At 34.6% G+C, this 20,524-nt stretch overlaps 2 protein-coding genes across 3 annotated transcripts; both read left to right on the forward strand.

Annotated features, from left to right (window-relative positions):
- Nucleotides 1–4,250: 4,250 nt before the first annotated feature.
- On the forward strand, nucleotides 4,251–9,297 carry PEX22 (peroxin 22). Of its 2 annotated transcripts, none has more exons than XM_047294467.2 (8): nucleotides 4,251–4,581; nucleotides 5,209–5,445; nucleotides 5,588–5,635; nucleotides 6,431–6,487; nucleotides 6,577–6,678; nucleotides 7,830–7,895; nucleotides 8,617–8,718; nucleotides 8,900–9,297. In XM_047294467.2, the coding sequence occupies exons 1-8, from the start codon at nucleotides 4,462–4,464 to the stop codon at nucleotides 9,002–9,004; spliced, it is 837 nt and encodes a 278-aa protein (XP_047150423.1). In that variant the 5' UTR covers nucleotides 4,251–4,461; the 3' UTR covers nucleotides 9,005–9,297. The 2 variants fall into 2 exon arrangements, with proteins under 2 accessions (XP_047150423.1, XP_047150427.1); XM_047294471.2 differs by lacking the exon at nucleotides 4,251–4,581 and adding an exon at nucleotides 4,643–4,859.
- A 4,729-nt stretch (nucleotides 9,298–14,026) lies between these two features.
- ATXR2 (histone-lysine N-methyltransferase ATXR2) lies at nucleotides 14,027–20,200 on the forward strand. The gene is made up of 15 exons (XM_047294481.2): nucleotides 14,027–14,257; nucleotides 14,334–14,409; nucleotides 14,688–14,773; nucleotides 14,860–15,194; nucleotides 16,113–16,225; nucleotides 16,324–16,355; nucleotides 16,688–16,839; nucleotides 17,462–17,549; nucleotides 17,646–17,694; nucleotides 17,814–17,868; nucleotides 18,059–18,128; nucleotides 18,213–18,282; nucleotides 18,636–18,712; nucleotides 19,400–19,456; nucleotides 19,665–20,200. Exons 1-15 carry the CDS (start codon nucleotides 14,174–14,176, stop codon nucleotides 19,773–19,775), a joined length of 1,455 nt encoding a protein of 484 aa, XP_047150437.1. The 5' UTR covers nucleotides 14,027–14,173; the 3' UTR covers nucleotides 19,776–20,200.
- The last annotated feature ends 324 nt before the right edge of the window (nucleotides 20,201–20,524 follow it).

The following is a 20,524-nucleotide window of genomic DNA, read 5'->3' on the forward strand; positions in this document are numbered from 1 at the left end:
TCGCATAACGAGCCACCTTGGCGAGGTGCTCTCTGCTAAGGCACTCGCATAGCGAATGGGTGCGCTGTGCGAGTGAAGTGAAAGGGTTGCTCTCTGTTTGTGAATCCGCATAGCGAATCTAATCGTTATGCGACTGGTTGGGGTCTGGAACCACTGTCTTTTTATTCGAACAGCGAGTGGGTCTCGCTCTGCGAGTGTTTAGGGAGTCAAGTCTCTGTATGAGGTTCCCGCATAGCGAGTTGGGACGCTATGCGAGGGGTTGGGGTCTGATGCATTTCACAGTTTATTCGCATAGCAAGTTTAGTCGCTATGCGAGAGATCAAGAGTAGTTGGTCTTTGTCTAAGGTTTTCGCAAGGCGAGTTAGGTCGTTGTGCGAGAAGCTTATAGCCTCGCTATGCAAAAGTGTGCGTTGTGCGAGAGGTGCATTTCTAGTTCAAGTTCTTGTGTGCTCTTATGTTGTTTGATATGAATCAATGAGTGTTGTATGAAGTAAGTTGAAGTTGTATCATGTAATATCTGTGGTGATTGATGTATGTTGTAATTAAAAGTGTAAAGTTCAAGTGTGGTTAATGGACGTAATTCCATGATCCTCAAGGAGAGGAGACATGGTGGTGCCCTATGTTGTGATTCAAAGTGAAATCTCTAGTTGAGATTCAAGTAAGTTTAGAATGGATGTAGGAGCTTAGTCTTGGGGGTTATCCTGAAACTCCAATGGTCTTTCATTATCAAGTAGAGAGGATTGATCCATGTCGTGAGGAGTAGCAGGAGGTCCTAGTCTTGGGTGCTTCCAGTATGGCCCAAGGTGAGTGATAACGGACTAACCTCGTGAGTGTGGTAGGGTGAAACCCATTGACAACGGCTTTGCAAAGCAGTAGAAGCCACTACGAGTGTACGACCCGTCATAGCTCGACAATCATTCTAAGTCCGGATAGTCAAAGTCAGTGTAGTGTTATATGTGTAAAGAGTTTAAGTGATGTGAATGAATAATATGTTTGTATGAAGTTAAATGAATTGACGTATGATTAATCTTTGTTTAAACTAGCTTACCCTGTTGTGTGCTTATATTTTGTATGTTCTGTTGTTCTTCTTCTGTAATGACCATCCTTTGGATGTGAGCAGCGGAAGAAGAGGTATCCTTGGAGCAAGCATTGGATGAAGGTGATGCTGCTGAGTAGTTACTTTAGTTTAGTAGAGCTTGTATATAGTTTTGAATAGTTTTCAGTTGTATATAAAGTTTTAAATTTATAGTTGTTTTTGAATGACTGTAAAGATATCACTTTATACTCTAGGTGGATAACTGTACTACTTTATCATGCATGTAGCTTCTCTTTAATATAGTTTACACTATATATTTTGGGATGTTACATTAAAATTATATTTGAGAGTACTTATATTTACAATAAAATAGAACACTTACAGGAAATAAAGCTAACTTATAGTTATCCTAAAATAACCATAAGTTAAAACATACAAAAATCTTACACTGATACAAACCACAAGAGCAGACCGATCGGTCATATAAGAGGTGTATCAACCGAACGGTCCTATCCTAAGGGGTTGAAGACTCCTCACTTAGCACTTGCTCCAGAGAATCCTCTTCGCACTTTGCTCACACCCATAGGGTGATCATGGCAAGGACGCAAACGACCGAACGAACAATATGACAAGGAAAATAAGGGTAAGCTAGTGTAATTTAATTAACTACTTTAATATACAATTCAGACAAACATATAATACAATCATACATATACAGAAATCATACAAGCATGTTATAACATACCACTTTACTCTGACTGTCCGGACTAGTATGAATATGTAGCTACGGCTGTTCTTGCACTCGTGGAAAGGTAAACTAGAAACCTCACGAATACCATAGTTGGAAACCCAAGCCGCCACACGAGGTTAGCCCTTCATCCCTCACTGTAGCTGGAAATCGCAAGCTACAACATGAGTTTAGTCCGTTAGTCGGAACCCCAAGCTATACGCGACCAGGCCTCCTGCTATTCTCACCACATGCATCACCATTCTCTACTTGAGACTCGGTGACCATTAGAATGTCAGGGTGAACGCCAACTTAGCCTATCCATATTCATACTTTTATCACATTGAAACCAACCACCGAGACATTCCTCCTTGGAATTCTCTTTCATATCCATATTATAAATATCTCATCATACCTTCATATTACATTAGAATTATCATACTTCCTCATCCATAACATCCTTAAATAAAAATTACACAAAACAGTAAAACAACCCCCACCTTTGAGCACGACCGAACAGAAAAGATCAACACAACCTATAAACAAGGCCGAACGGAAGAAACTCTCCCTACATGCGAACATGACCGAATGGTCATTTAGAGAGTAAGACTCAAGTAGGAGTCAAACACTTGAACTTATACCGAACACATATAGCTTAGGCCGAAAGCTAACTCTATCATAATTGCTAGTATAATACCGAGCACTACCAAAAACCATCTCTAGTATGAGACCGAGCACTAACAAGAACGAGAATTAGTACGAGACCGAGTACTACCAAGAAAGAGCGCTAGTACGAGACCAAGCACTACCAAGAACGATCACTAGTACGAGACCGAGCACTACCAAGAACGAGCGCTAGTACAGAACCGAACACTACCAAGAATGAGCGCTAGTACGAAACCGAGCACTACCAAGAATGAGCGTTAGTACGAGACCGAGCGTTAACACTAGCATAACTGCTAGTACAAGACCGAGCGCTTAATAAGAAATCATCCACACACCTAAGGTCGAACGGTCGTGAACGGGTAAGACTAAAGAGACCAAACCTAGTTAATGACCGAGTACCAAAACATGACCGAGCGGTCAATCAATATATGACCGAGCAGCCCGATCGCTATGACTACCGAATACTAGTGTATGATCGAACGCTATAATCCATCGAATACTACCAAAACCGAACCTAATACATAGTACTACTAATAACGAACGCTAAATGTAGTACGACTAAGAACGAATGATAATACCAACCCAAAGACTGCCTGAGGTCAAAAACGAGTACATTTAAAATTGAAAGTCAATATTAAACCGAACAACACTAAGACCGAATATCACTATGAAACCGAATACTGGTAAGCCCAATTAACTGACATGACCGAGCGTTCAACAACGAGCGCTCGACTTTCTACATAACTCTGTAGAACTTCTCAACTAGTTCACAGGTCTCGACAATTACACAAAAATCAAGCCAACATCAAAACTATCCACACATGCACACGTCCAACAATGTCGAATACCAATTCATTCACTTTTACACACATGCATAATCATCAAACAACATATTCATACATAATAAATCATAATTAAATTAACTAGTTTTCCTTACCTCTTTGAATGAACAGAAAAACGTTTATCTTTCCAGAAATTGCTTTCACCCTAGAAAATCCTAAGAACACCTATAGTTCACCGATTAGTGAGAAAAGACCACCCAATAGACCAAAATGGAGTTAGAAAGGAGAATAGAAGATTGAAAAAACACATGCAAGCAGCCAGACTACCTTGCATGTGACAGAATTTTCCAGATTTTAACAAAACTCAAGAAATGAAACTTACCCGTTCAAAACACAAGTTTGATCGGTGAGAATGGAAGTCCTTGACATTAGAATAGCTTACGCACAATCTGATTGTAGATCAGATGAGGAGAGATGAAAGATTTTTAGATTTTTAGAAAGAATTTGTAGAGAGAAGGAGGAGAAAAGAGAACAAAACTTTAAAGAGTGATAATAGTTTCTCAGATAATGAAACCAACTTTAAATTCAACGTTTATATATATCAATATTATTTTATTATTAAATGTTCGATCCCATTATCTGGTGTCACTTGTTCACTCCCAAAGCTGACTTCTCTAGATCTTTACATAAAACATATGTCCCCTGTAAACTAATTCTTCTGGTTCTTAGATTATATAACTAATGGTTTGTAAATATTGACGAAAAAATATTTTAATTATATAAGTTAATTAATAGAAAAATTAAATAATAAAAATTTAAGTAAAAAATATAAAATAGTTAAGTATTTAATATCCCAACAAATTTGAAAAAATTTCCTTTAGAAATACTAAATTTTACTGTAAACTTAAAAGTTCACTAAATAAATTAAAACTGTAACCCAATAAATAAAAAAGTCTCCTGTAAGAAATAAAAAATGTTAATTTAATACATTTCATTTCCAATTGATAAATGAGAAATGTGAATGTAATTTGGTAATTGTCCCCAAACAACCGTAACGTTAAATTGAGAAATTTGGAGCAAATCGGTAAGCTCTGACGGCAGCTTATAGCGGTCGTTGACGCAGAGAAATAATCTGTTTGGGTTTGGCTTTCCAACATTCATTCCTTCTTTTCTCGGCAAAATCCTCACACTGATCGCCGCTCAGCAATTGGACTTTCCCTCCGATTTCAGCATTCCGGCGACGGCGAGCCATGGCTACCGGCGGGAACGGTGACACCTCCAAACAGGAGCTCATCCACCTTATCAAACGCTTCGGAGCTTATGTCACTTTCAAGATCTCCAATTTTTTCCCTGTCTCTCTCCAGAACCTCGTATTTCTATTCTCCCTCTTTCTCTCTCCCTCTGTCTCTCTCTGTACTCGCTTCCTTTCTTTAAGCTCAATTTTACTCTTTTTAAAATTCATTGATCGGCCCGTCTTTCGATTGGATCTGATTTGATTTTAAAATCTTATCTTTTTGCTAATTGTCGCTTGCCTAATTCGTAATTATTCGTTCCTGCTTTTCTTGTATTCACTCTTTGTTTGAAGTTTCGATTTGGGTGCTTTCTTTGACCCTTTATCGTTGAATGAATGGGTGTGATCCGGGATTGTGTAATTATCAATTCTAGCTCTCAAAGTTTATTTATCTGTGATAAAACTCAACTGGGTTTTCTTTACATAGTTTATTTATTGTTGGGTGTGGGTAGAAAGGGGTGGTTTTTATGTTTTTGTCAAAATTGAAAGAAAAAAATAAGTTTCTTCTGATGCATCATAATAGGTTTGTTAAAATCGGTACTTTGGGTGCTGAAAAATAGAGTAGGGAAGATGAAAATGATTAGTATCTGGTGCTACTTATCTATTTCAGTGAAGGTGTATGGTATAAATGATCAAATTATTGTTTTGGCATTTGTTTTGAGCATGTCTTTTCCAATAATTTGGGCAATACTATGCTTGGTATTAGGATATACGCTCTTTTGGGGCAGTTGCTGGTCTTGCTGTTGCAATTGTTTTCACATGGAGGCTGTTGAGATCTCCTTCTGGGACTCAACGGAGGCAACAAAAACGGCAAGGTGCTTCATCTAGCAATCCTGGAGTCGCTACACATTCTAATTTGTCGGCGGTTCCTTCAAATGCTTGTTCACCCTCAGATGATTCAAGGGCACAAAATGTTGTTGACGAGTTCTTCCAGCCAGACAAGGTAAATGATTTTATGGCTTTCAATTTTGCAGTTGTGACAATGTATAAATGCTTTTGAATTAATGCAAAGACAAGTTTGGATGAGTTTGGTAGCTTTAGGGTGGATGGCAATTCTGAGCTTGCTTCTTCTTCAACTTTTTCAGCCAACCTTGGGGCAGATTGTTAGACAGAAGTTGAGTGAAGGAAGAAAGGTAATGAAATATGCTTTTTCTGTTATTCCTTTGGACTAATGAGGCCATGCACAGTTTGTTGTTGTTATGGGCTTATAGAAATCAATGTTTCTTGTGATGATAAGAGATATCTATCTTGGACAACCACTTAGATCTTAATATAATGAAAGCTTAACAAATCTGTCATAGCCTTACAGATTAGATTTGAATGACATTTACACGGGTTGGGCAATCACTTTTTGAAGTTCTGAGTGTGAATTAAAAAGGTTTTGGAAGATTGCTGTAAATTGTTTTTGTTGTTATTGCTATCCATTCTTACATAAACACCAACTGAATGAGAGGAGGACGTCAAGTGCTTTAGCCATTGTTATTAAATGTGTGCCCCCTGTCACCTTTCTATTCTCCCTTGGATTGATAATCAAATGGAGGTGGGCTAGTGATGACATCAAATTACTCCTAAAAAACACCTCTTGTTAATGGAATGAGCATTGTTACTTATCAACAGTCTTTCAATTTTAATTTTGAAGTTCAATGATTGTGATAATCTCCTTACTGAATGGTCAACACAGAACATATACTCTTTAATTTAATCTAAAATTTTAGGTTGCAAATAAAACTATTTAGAAATAGAAGCTATTTCTTATGTTTACTTTCAGGTGAAAAATTTGTTCTTTATGCAACATTTTTTGTTATAATTTGGTTGACTCTTGATGAAATGAGGACATTTGTTACGCATTAGTGTTGTTAGTTATTAAATGTTTGCATGTGACTAATGCTTCCCGACTGTTACGGTCAATGCGTGTATGTACTATGTAGGTAACTTGTCGTCTTCTTGGAGTGATCCTCGAGGAAAGTAGTCCAGAGGAACTGCAGGTGATGAAATTGCCCCTTTAATTTATACTTTTGTTTTATGACATCAATGCACAGAAAGATACTAATGTGATTCATTCTGTTCTTGGCAGAAACAAGTCACTGTGAAATCCTCTGTGCTAGAAGTATTATTGGAAATAACAAAATTTTGCGATTTATATCTCATGGAACGAGTTCTGGATGACGAAAGTGAGGTGTGTCATTTGTCAGCTTATACCAGTACCGTAATGTCTCTTATCCGTTGAATATAATGGCATTAACACTTCACATTATATGCTGAAAACCTTCCTACTCTCTCGAAATGTTCTTTACAACCAAATGATTTTATAAAAGCGAGCAAACATGTTGTATAGTTTGCTTGGGCCAACATGATTCGTTTTAGTCCTTAATTTCAAATGAAGATTATTTTACCTATAAATTAAAATGTAATTTTCTGCTGCCAGTTCTTAAATTTTTTGTTTAGAAGATTTTGCCTATAAATTGAAATGTAATTTTCTGCTACGAGTTCTTAAATTTTTCGTGTAAAAGATTATTTGAAACATTCCCACAGTGATTATTAATATTATTTTTTATTTCTAAAATAACGCAATTTTTTGCTACTTTATGTGAAGGATTTTTTTTTTATTCGCTTGACTAATTTTTTTCTTAGCATGTGTTTGGATCTGCGGAAGTACTATTCATGTGGATTGATTTGTGGGTGAGACCCTTGTTTGTTTCTGTGTATTTGCGAAGATTTAAGGTGCGGAAAAGGAGTGATGTGTGTTTTTCATATCCTTGCTAAATGCAAAGTTTTGCAAGGAAAGTCACCCCAGCATCATATAATAACGAAAATATCCTTACAGAGGCAACTGTGCTTGATGCCAGAGGTTGGGGGACAAACTCACCTGGCGCTGCCCCTGCACTGAAGAAACCAATGAAGTTGAAAAAGAAAAAACTAAAACGAAAAACCTGAATATAAAACTGAAATTAAAGTTGAATATAAAACTGAATAAAATAATAATAATTTTTTAATTTTAAATAACAACTTTAATTTCATTTTAATATAATTTTCACTATTTATATGTAAATTTATATCATATTTATCCTCAAGGATAAAATGGGAATCATCTAATTTTATCTATTAAAACATTTTTTTAATATATCATATTCATTGTATCATACACAAACTTTCAACTTTCGTTTAATTCAAACAATCCCACCTTCACCTCCTTTTCTTCTCAAATTCACTTCCCCAAATCCATCTTCAAATCCAAGCAAACCATTAGTTCTAATATCTCCCTTGCCACCTTGTAGTATGCCTTATTGTTAAAATGTTTACACTGTATATCTGGATTGTTTTTTGCAGAAAAGAGTTCTTGTAGCATTGGAAGAAGCAGGGATATTCACTTCAGGTGGTTTGGTCAAGGACAAGGTATGAGAACGAGCATGAAGCAGTTACACTATTTTTTTTTCTCTGTGAAACTTAATTACTTTCTTCTGTGGTATTTCTGGGCTCTGTCTCAACCATTTTTTTATATAAACAAATATTTTCCATTATGTGAACATCCTTTTGTATGCAATAAACATGTTGATGGACAACATAGGAGTATCTTATTCACCTTTATTCAAAATGTATTAAAATTATCTTACAGAAATCTCCTCTCTGATTAAAATTTGTATTGGCAAACATCTTGATTAGAAATGTTCTAAGGAATATCTATGCTAATCTAAAGAGTACGCTTGGAGAGAGAACCTTTAGTTTTCTGATCTTTTCCCTGAAGAAGTTTGATTAATGTTGAGAAGGCTATAAATGGTAAAATATGTTTCGGGGTCATACGTTGCTTGTTATCAGTTTTCTTCAAGAGGTCCATCTAATTTCTGAAACCATTTGTTGGGACTGTTCTTCTTCCTCCCGTCAGAAGTTCTGAGTTAGTTCAAAAATCAAGGAAAAGAAGGACACAAATGTTGCAAAATTAATAACACAAATGGACATCGACAAGTCCAGATTTGTAGCACACAATTGTCTTCTGTATATATCTTATGAATAATTTCAGTATCCATTAATTGAATTTAATGCTTAGTACTCTACCTTAGATTTGCGTTTCTTAATAACTTTTATGTACTCTATTTTGATCTCTGGCAACTCCATGCAGGTTTTGTTCTGCAGCACAGAGAATGGACGGTCATCATTTGTTAGGCAATTGGAACCTGACTGGCATATTGATTCAAATCCTGAAATTGTCTCTCAATTAGCTGTATGTTGCTATATATATATATATATATATATATATATATATATATATACATCTCAACTTTATCCATCAAGTCAATTTAATTTAGACTCTGATCAGTGATACTGTTATTATTGTTGTTGAAGCAACAGTATCACCATGCTTAATTTTATCCTCTAACTATCAACAACGAATTATGTTGCAGAGGTTTATCAAGTATCAACTTCATGTATCTCCTTATAAAGCCGAAAGAACTGCTGCAAATGTGTTCAGTGCTCCATCTCTGGAACAGTTCTTTGGATCCATATGACTCTAAAACCACTAAAGATCAAATGTTATTCATAAATGTTTCCTAGTTTGTCCCTCCATGCATCTTGGTTTTCACATTTACCTCAAGTTCTTTTTTTCAGTTTTTTCTAGATGTATGAGAACAAAGTTAGTTTTTTTTATTGAAGATTTAAGGTTCTCGCTCTAGTTAGGTGAAAGACTTTATGAAGATGCTTTCGAGAAGTTTAATATTTTTTCTCTTTGGTTTGAAATTTGTGCCTTACATTGTATACCATCCAGATATTTTAAACCGGCAAGGCGGCAAGTTTTACTGGAGGTTTGTATTTTATCATGTTTCATTACGAGATACCATCGTGAATCATATAGGTAATTATCTTCACAATGTCAGAGTGGCTATGAAAGAAGTTTGTTGATTCTTGGTTGTACACTTATGAAACTTATGCATAGTTGGTAACCAGAACAAACCTCATGACCAATACAAATCAATGGCGTGGCTCAAATAACACCATAGTTTACTGGCCAATGAATGTACATAGTTTATGAAGCATATTTTTAAATTGTTTATTGTCAAAAGAAATCTTAAGTTTGAGCATAAAGCGGTCTTCATTAGCTCCAATTTACAAAAATGTGTGAATCCTCTACTTCCATTGTCGTCCCTTCTTCAAGAGTTGTCAAAATGAGTCATTCATCCATATTATTATAGGTTAGTCACTTAGTAAGTTAATTTAATACGGTTTACTTATTAGTAAATCTAAAAGATTTGAATTTAGTTTGACTCACTATGAGTTAGTAGATTAAACAGGTTAATTCACTTAATTACAAATTCAAATCTAGATCGATCTACCATGATCAAATGAATATGTGAATGAACATGATTAAAGTAACATCGTTGTCATAAAAGCAACAATCGAAAAGAGGAGCTTGCCAAGGAACCCATGCAAAGAAGCATTGTTGAAGGACCATGATCTGCTTCAAATATGTGAAGGAGCATGCGAAGGAGTATGGTCTTCTTCAAATCTATGAAGGAGCATGGTCGACGAGTAGTGTCTTCTTCAGATCAGCAATAGCATTTTATGGTTTTCAGTTTTTAATATAATTTAATATTTATAATTTGTTGGTGGTTTGGTGAGCCAAGTTCTTAATGAGTCAAATCCGTGATGAATAAAATTAACTCGTGAATTTTAACCTATTTTGATAGTTTCATCTTCTTTTGTTCTACCTCGATCGATGATTGCTACCTAAGATATTTAAATTTATAAATCTCCCTGATTTAAAGGTAGTGACCCTGAAAGAAAATAATAAAAGAAATAAAAACTTAACAAATTTTGCCCTCTTTCAAATTACATTAGGTGATTAACAATTAGTCCTTAAGCATGTTGAAATGATATATAAGAGTATGAAACAACCATTTTGACAATATTACTATATACGATAATAATGAATAAGATATTTTCATATTATTAAATTATATCCTTTATTATTTATATATTAGAGGTGTTAAGTAAAAAAAAAAAACTATTAAGTAAGAATGGAGAAAACAAAAATGAATCCTAGTACTATATTAAAATAGTAAAATTTAAATTTAATTTAATTTAATAAAACTAATTTAGTAAAATAAGGATGGTGTTTATTTATACAATATAAATAAATAATATGTTCTAAAGAAAAACATTTACTAAATTTATATTTGATTTTATAAAAGTAATTACTTATTTTATATAAAAGAACAAAGTCAACCATGAACATAATATTATATTTTAAATTTATAATTTATATACTGTTTCAAGCATGTGATTGAGGTCAACGATTTAAATTGTGGCGAGTCGTCCGAAGTTTGAATGTTGTGCCAAAATCCAAGTACTAGTTGTTACTCCAAACTGTTTGGAACTATTTACATAAGACACTGCGATGTCAAAGTCAGCTTAACGTTGATAGTTAAATATTAATAGTGCACTAAATGCAAATCACTCACCTCCTCACCTCAAACCTCTATTTATAGGTTTCAAAGTGGACTTTTAATTAACGTTGACTTAATCATGACCCAATTGTGGGTAATCATACTTTATCTTTATGTTAATCAACATTAAGGTTAATGTGGTATGATTGATGATTGGTTGATTTGCTTGGTGACCAGTCGGGTCCGCTAATGGCTTGCTTGATAATTGAAGATATGATTGATTGTCTGATCTATTGTCCTCGGACTCTCGTACAAATTTTCTCCAATGAAAATGAATTGGGCAATATTTTTGGCAATGGTCAGGCTTATGACTTCGCCTCCTTCTTGTTTCCTCATCAAGGTCTTGATGTTCTCCCTTCAATCCTTCTATTCAACTACAGATGTGGACATGTACTCCATTGTTGACTTTGCCAACACTTGTCTTATCATTGTGGACAATTGTTCCTTTTCCTTGTTGCTTGCAAGCTTGCACAACGTGTCTGCTCTTGCATTTTCTACTTGAGGGATGTGTTTTACATCCACCACTTCAAAGGCCTTGATCAATTGTGTAGCTTTGTGGAAGTACTCGAGGTGTATATCATCCTTGATTTGGAATTTCCATTCTTCTACTTGACCACCAACTCGAAGTTTGTTTAGCAATCCACTTGATCTACTCTCACATCTTTAGCCAAGGTGAGACCTGCAACTAAGGCCTCATACTCGGCCTGATTATTAGAAATTTTAAATTTGAACACTAAAGAGTGTTTTATTATTGTATTATTTGGTCCTTCGAGTACAATACCAACTCCTCTACCCTTATTGAGTCCGCAGTTCATACCGAAGGCCGAACTTCGATAGCTCAACTGAATATCTCACCATTCATCCGACTAAATCAGGCTTCCTTAGAATCTTTGTGATAACATGATCAGTGCAGATGACCATTTGATGACTCTAGAAATATGACCTTAGTCGACGAGTTGTCATGAATAACACTAGCGCCACCTCCTCAATTTGCTAATAGTGCATCTCAGCATCCTATAGAACCCTAATGATAAAAGAAATTAGTTTATGCTCGGGGGCCTTTTAGATCAAAGTTCGCACTTATCGCTTCATCAACGATGGCCAGATAGAGCTACAACTCATTTCCCGCGACTAGCCTTGCCATGATGGGCATGTTGGCCAAGATAGTCTTTACTTTCACAAACTTGGCTTCAAATTGTTTGTCCTACTTGATGAGAGAGCTCTTCTTCATCACTTTAAGGTAGGTTTTATTTTGTTGGCTAACTAGGGAATGAACTGAGAGAGGTTAGGCGACCCACTAACCCTACACTTCCTTTAGGTTTTATGGGCTTCATATATTTTGGATGGTCAAGCACTTGTTTGGGTTTTCTCAGTGCTCCATGCGGTAAGCATGAAGCCCAAAAACTTATCTACTCAAGCAACAAAAGTACACTTGGAGGGGTTCAGCCGCAAGTTGTAGTGCTTGATCTGATCAGAGGCCTTACCAGATATTTTATATGCTCCTCGGCCAATTGGGATCTTACCACAATGTCATCCACATAAACGTCCATTCATGGGCCTATCTAATGGTGGAAGATCTTGTTCATGAGTTGTTGATATGTGGCTCCAGCATTCTTCGGACTTAATGGCATAACCTCATAGAAATAGTTTGTTTGTTCGATGATGAAGGTCGTTTTATCCTTGTCAGGATGATACATATGTATATGATTATACCTAGAGTATGCATCCAGGAAGTCAAGGATATGATGGCCTAACGCGTTGTCCATTAGTCCATCAATATTGGAGGGAGGGTAAGCATCCTTTAAGCAGACCTTATTGAGGTCAATGAAGTTAGTGCATATCCTTCATTGTCTGCTTAGCTTTTTCACCATAACCACATTTGTCAGCCATGTGGTGTATGTAACCTCTCGAATAAAATTGGCCTCTTCCAACTTCTTCACCTCGACCTCAATGACCTTCTTTTTTTCCTCGCCCAGATGACTTTTCTTTTGCGCCACCAGTCGGGTCTCCTTGAATAAAGCCAAGTATAGGGTCGAGGTCAACGATCTAAGTTATGATGAGTCATCCAAAGTCTGAATGGTGTCCTAAAATCCAAGTACTAAGTTGAATTGATCGTCTAATTCACTCGAAGTGTACCTGGAAAAGACATTCTGATGCTAAAGTCAACTCAACAGTGACAATTAAGAATTAATAGCATAGTAAATACAAATCACCTACCTCCTTATCTCAAACTTCTATTTATAAGTTTTAAGATAAACTTTTAATTAATATTGACTTATAATCTAATTACGCATAATTATATTTTACCTTTAAGTTTATCAACAGGTCTCGAGTTCGTTAATAACTCGCTTGATAATCTAATATATGATTGACCATCCGAAAACCAAGTGACTAAATGAATAATCATTAAGTATATATATCTTTAATACTTTTTTCATAAGACATATGGAAATAAGAACTTTTACGAAATGAGTAGGCATACTCATTTAAAGGATTCATAATCTAAATAATGATTCATAGAACAGTGAGTAATTGTGTTAAAATTGTTATCTTGAAATAGATAGTTTAGAAGAAATAATACAACAAATTGGACTGGCTTATGAGAAGTTTCAATGAGATTGAGTTGAAAATATTTTTCTCAATCTTTTTTTTTTTACTTTCATACATAATACTCAGTTTTTCTTATTGCCCCTTTTTTACAGAGTAAGTTTGCAATTTAACTCTTTACTTATCGATCATTTTCACGGCTCTTTCAGGGATGTCGAAATCGTCGCATGGCATTGTCAATAATTTACCTTAAAATATACGAATCAAATTAAAAACAACTGAAAGTATTAAAAAAATATATTTTCTTAACAATATTTTTACGACTTTTAATGAATCTATTTCAAATATCTTTTTAAAAATAAATTTAAACAAGTCAAAATAATAACACGTGATTTATTATTAAAAAGTTGTTATTAAAAGTTATTAACGTATTAGATTAAAAAATAGACCAGTATATTAAAGAATATAAAAACTACAATGTTTCTTATTCCTACACATAATATTTATTTGTATCACAAACAGATTGGTATTTTGACATTGAGAACAAACACGCCAATAAATTAAAACCTTCTGATGTTACTGTTATAGCAGGTACTATGTGGTTTTTGAGCGCCGTCATGTGTTTGTGACCCTTGTTGTGTTGCTGACATCAAACTCATTCTCACTCTCACTCTCTTCCAACCTTCAATGGAGCCCGTTTGCCCTATTGGGTTGGCGTGTGCCTCTGAAATCTCTGCTCTTCTCTCTCCTCCCTCACCTCTTCAAGTACAGGTAATCTCTTCATTCATTTATTCATTTATGAGATACATTTCTCAACCCTCCTCATTTTGTTCTGCTCTTGATTCAGGAATATTATCACAACCTTTTGTCTTCAAGAGGGTGCTCTGGTATCTCAGTCAAACAGGATGGCAACTTTGGAAAAGGTTTTTTTTTTTCCAGTAGTTCGAGGAGCGTGTATTTCTATTATTTTCGCATTAAAACTTGTTAAATGTATATATTTACTTCTTTCAATTTGTTTTTGAGTTGAAGTTGTATGCAAGTTTTGCGCTATGAAGTATAAACCAATTAGAAATAATTGTACACGTGACTTGGAAAAACAAAATCAACAAAAACGATTTGTGATTCAATGACCATGTAAATTATTACTCTTGTTTTAAGATGTTTTACATTGTGTGCTTCTTCTGCAATTGGAAAACTGCAGGTGTATATGCAGACATGGACTTCAAAGAGGGAGAACTTGTTCTGAAGGACCCCATGTGTGTAGGGGTTCAACATTCCCTTAACAAGGTTTGTTTTATTTTCACTATTCTGTTCTTGTGTAGTCAAATTAAAGGTGTTTGTTTCTGTCCCTTATTGTCTACCATGCTTTGCAGATTGATTGTTTGGTCTGTAGTTTCTGCTTTCGTTTCATTGGTTCCATTGAACTTCAAATAGGAAGGAGGCTTTACATGAAGCAACTAAGGGCCAATGAGAGTCATGGATGTGATGTCGGAAACTCTTCACAACACTTCCATGGAATGGATTCATCTGATGAAGAAGAGAATACTCAGCATTGTACTTCTGGGATTTCCAAAACTAAGGTTCCTCTTCCTGAGGGTGTTGTGGAATCATTAATGAAGGGCCAACTGATGTTGCCTTGCTCCGAGAAGTTCACCTTGTTGCCGGCTGTTCCATGCCCTGGTGGGTGTGGAGAAGCTTACTATTGCAGGTAAGAATATGGTTGCTTGAAGGAGAAAAATAGAGTATACACAATGATATTATTTTGTCAAAGTTTACTGCCAAGCCAACCAGCAGGAATAAATTATTACTTTCAAGACTTGCTAAAATTTCTTTTCACTTAATTATTTAAGAGTGAAATTGATTATAGATTTGATAGTTTGACACTTCGCTACTGTACAGTTACATCTTACCAGTAAACCCCCTCTATATATTCTAAAGCAAGAATATAATAAGAAAGCTACTGAGAGCATTAATTTTGATACACCTTTTGTGTGGGATTGTATGAAACTCAAGAGTAAGCATACTGAATTATGTATTTAATATGGAAACAATTTGGTCATTGGGACAGATTTACAATTCAAGACATTGAAAGCACAGGTTTCCCCCTAACAAGGAGTCTCCTCCTTCTGCATTCAGCAATTAGTTAAACTACCCAATAAATAACCTTCCCCAAGCTTCATACACTTAAACAATCACACTATCTGTTATAACATTCTATAACTGTCTAAATAACTGCATAAATTCAGAAATAGTACACAAAAACAAATTACTTATGCTTATGTACCTAAATAATTGCCTACATAACTACATAAAGACGAATACTGCACAAGCACTAACAATTCTGGCCTACTGAGTCTCAGACAACTTTTTATCCATTCTCACAAACTTTTCAAGGTATTAGATTGAAAAAAAAGAATAGACTTGGACTCCTTAAAGATTTGCGCAATGTTTTATGTGCCCAATTTTACAAATAGCACAATGTGGCTGTATTCATGTGGTCTTTAAAAGATTTCCCATGTAATGGCTTTTCTTAACTTTAGCTTCCTGTGGTTACTATCTGTTGTGCACATTTTTGCGTTTTGAAGTATGATATAATCTCTTCTGATGGCGTAGTCAATACCTGTAGCATGTCATGTGCAGAGGCTGATTGGGAATCCTCCCATTTGTTACTCTGTACTGGTGAGAGTTCTGATCCAGCTCGTAGAGAGGCACTCCTTAAATTCATCAAACATGCTAATGGTAAGATTCCTATAGGGGTGAATAATTTTAAACATTCTAAATTTATCTGCCTTTTTTTTTTATTCGGTGCTTATTTATATCTTTCCTTTTTCTCCCAGAAACAAATGATATATTCATACTTGCTGCAAAGGTGAGGTTTAATTTTTCTCTGAATTTCTTATGTATTGAATGCTGCTTGAAAAAATGCACACGCACATGTATGCTGTTTATGCACAACATATCTATCAAATCAAATAGAAAACATTCTTGCGAAAATTTTACTTTCAAGTGTTCTTCCTCAAAATCTTGTGCTCCTTTTATCTATCACATATATCTTTCTGTTCTGTCTAAGCCGGTCTTTAATTTGAAATTAGGCGTACTTGTGTGAAGTTTTAGATGCCCAACTTATGAAATAAGCTATTTTCACCATTCTTGCATACATTTTCTCTATTTATCTGATGTCTTGTTGGATTTTTTGACTAGGCTATTTCTTCAACCATATTAAGATATAGCAAGGTAAAAGCAGCCAGTCTTGAAAAACAAGTGAAACATGATACATCCTGTGTTTCAAATCACCGTAGTTTATCTTTTCTTTTGGAAGCTTGGAGGCCTATATCAATGGGACACAAGAGAAGGTTGTTACTTACTAATTTTACATGTCTACATGAGACCTTAATACAGAAGCTATACTTACTAATTTTACATGTCTACATGAGACCTTAATACAGAAGCTAATACTTTCCTAATGCATCATTAAAATCTTTGAGGAAAATTATTTGACATATATGCATGATCAGGGCATACATTGCACCATGTTTTCAAGTAATAAAGGTTTTTAAAATATTATTAATATATATATTTTACATCACATATTCATGTGTTGTAGGGTTGTCTAAATTGTGTACTCTTTATTGAGTTGAGCTGGAGAAAATCCAAGATATTTTCTTTTCTGATCTATAGTTTAATTACCCATTTTATCAATCTGTTGAGAGTGAATTAGGTCTTTTATAAAATTTTGATTTGCTATCACTGTTTCATGCAAGTATAGTTCTCATTCCAACAAACTACCTTGTAAAACTGATCTAATAATATATCAACCTGATTGTTCAAAAGAAGAGTTTAATTTATTTTAACTATCATTCACATATGATACTTCCGGGAAGAGAATGCCACGATCTTCTTGTTCCATTTGATGGTGAACATTGTAGTATGATTTATTTGAACTATGGATGACAAGTCACTTCGAAATATTTGTAGGTGGTGGGACTGTATTGCTTTGCCAGATGATGTGGATTCTTCTGACGAAGCATCATTCAGGCTGCAAATCAAAGAGTTGGCATTTGAGGTGAGATTCTTCAAAGTGCATGGTAGGACATGATATATTCACTGATTTTATGCTTATTGTGTAACTAATTTTATGCATCTTAATTTGATGTTTCAGTCTCTACAACTTCTTAAGGTAGCCATTTTTGACAAGGAATGTGAGCCATGTATCCTTACACATACTGATTATGTGATCTATTCTTTATGTGCATGCCTGGTGACACAGTTTCACTTTTTTCTTCCTGAAACTTTAGCTTTAAATGGCTTAATCCTTGACGCTTTCCAGTATTCTCCCTTGAAATCTATGGACATATCATTGGCATGTTTGAGCTGAATAATCTGTAAGAGCATACTCTATGGAGCTTTGTTTTAGTTCTATTCTTCCTAGCCATATTTTATGTCTTGTTTGCTTCCATTAAAACAATGCTTGAATATTGCATTATAGGTGTAGCCATTGAAGTAAACTGAGCATCTGAAATTATAACATAAATTTTGGATCATACTAATATAATCATAAGTTTATATTGCCAGTGATTTGGTTGTGGCTTCTCCGGTGGAGGATTACTTTTTATACATTGATGATCTGACACATCCTAACAAGGTTTGGCTTTATTTCTCATTGCTTTAATACATCATCTAAAAAAGAATTAGTTCTTTTTACTATTTTTGCTAACATTAATGGCAGGAAGAGGCTGAGAAAATTACGCAACCTATTCTGGATGCACTTGGTGAAGACTATTCTATTTGTTGCGAAGGTACTAATTTTATTACAACACCTCCAATAAACAGGATCTATGAGAGAAGGAATAGGTTTGAAGCAAGGAACCAATAGGGATTATTCAATACAACAGAACATTAACTGTTAGTTAGGTAACTAACCAAAGAAGGGGATGTAATAAAAAGGAAGGGAATCCAAGAGAGGAGAGTAGCTTGTCTTTTCAGGGTCTCTCAAATACCCTGAGAATGTACCTATTTAATATAATATAGTGCAATTTCAATTCTGTGTATCTTTTTCCTTCTATCTTTGTGGTGTATATCCTCATTCATTTTGATCTTTAATTTTAAATGTTGAGTGATAAATCTATGTGGTTGTTAAATTTTATTTTAGGGACTGCATTTTTTCCTTTGCAAAGCTGCATGAACCATTCCTGTTGTCCTAATGCCAAAGCTTTCAAAAGAGATGAGGTACGTGGGGGCAAAACGAGCTTTATCTTATTTACTACTTGATTTGGTTTGAGTTGATTGCATTGCATTTTTTACTTCATTTTGATGTCAGAGATTATGATTAGAGTAATTTTTTTGGCGTTACATCTATTATCATAAATCTGTTTTAATTTTAACATGAAAAAGAAAATGAGAATTCCCTTTATACATGTACATGCCATGTGTGTTTACAGAATCCCCTGGCTCTTTAATGGGTTGAAGTTCTCCTTTCATGCTTGCTTGGTTAGTTAAGCATGTTGCTTTTTCATACTATTGTAAATTACTTGCACAATATTGTTTTGTTTTGATAGCTCACATAACCCAAGAATATGGCTAAATTACTCATCAACTAGGACAATTCTCATTCCTGGAGTTGACTTTTACCAGATAGTTAGTTAGTCATGGTCCATTTCTGATAGTAATCTTATTATAACAATTGCTTAAACAACGGAGGTTCAAACTTCAGAGCATGCTATCAACTACTTATTTGTTGTTTGTGCCAATATTAAATTTATGTTTATTTCTCTATTGGATTCAACGTGTTTTGTTGTACTTCTCATTTATGTAGCCTGTCAGTGATTTTCTTACAATGAAATCTGCTGTAATTTTGTTTGTGACATTAAACATAATAAAGACTTATCTTTAAAACCTTACACATTGTGCATGCAGGATAAAGATGGCCAAGCAACAATAATTGCACATAGGTTCATTCGTAAAGGGGAAGAGGTATTAATACCAATATCTAGCAGGCCAGTAACTTTTAACAAAAGATTTAAGGATGAATTTGGTGTTTTATACTACCCAAATGACAAGGATGTTTATGACACCAAGCTATAGAAAAAGAGACATCATATATGGAATTACCACATTAAATTTGATAACTTCTTGTATATATTGCCATGTTCAACTAATTAACTCATGGAAGGACTTGCAGATAACCATATCATATGTTGATGAGGACCTTCCATTTGAAGAAAGGCAGGCATCCCTTGCAGATTATGGTTTCAGATGCAGGTGTCCAAAGTGCATTGAAGAAGAGCCATAATTTTGTAACTATACATATGCAGAAGATTAAGTTGATATACTTAGAAAAGAGGAGGAATGAGGAATTGAAAGGGAACAATTGTTAGGGGCTTTTGTTGCTGTCTTGAAATTTGAGTCCTTTCAAACAATAGGTCCACAGTTGTCTGCATGCCACATTTGTTACACCAGTTCTTTCATGTTACATCTATACAAACAATTGGAATGTGTTGTTGGCAGAAAGATTAAATAGTGTCTCTATCAAAAGATTAAACAATTATTTGATCACTGACTGCTGCATTTACTTTCTGGCAGGGTCGAAGGGAATAAAACCGTAGTTTATAATTTCAAAATTTAGAAAAAATTGTATGAATAATTTTGAATATACTTATGTTAAAACTTGTGGCTACTATTTGTTATGTTCTCAAAATAAAAAATATCTATACTTTACCCAATAGAACTTTCCATTAGTGGAATAGTTACTTCAATGTGAAAAATGAAAAACTACATTCGCGATGTATTCAACATATGTTATTTACACGCTCATTATATTGAATACTATTTTAATTAATCGTGACTTAAAATAATTCAGAATACCACGTTCTTTGTTATTAAGTGGGAATTTTTGAAAATATAAAAAGATTTTAAAATATCTTCACATTTTAAAATAGAAACTTCAATTTATAATATGAGAATATATTATCTAAATATAAAAGTAATGTTCACATCTCCATTTTCCTTTTATCTTAACTTTTGTGATTTTTGCTTGACAAA

This window comes from Vigna umbellata, chromosome 6 (assembly GCF_029865625.1).
Source record: "Vigna umbellata cultivar VRB3 chromosome 6, Vumbellata_1.0, whole genome shotgun sequence".
NCBI lineage: Eukaryota > Viridiplantae > Streptophyta > Magnoliopsida > Fabales > Fabaceae > Vigna > Vigna umbellata.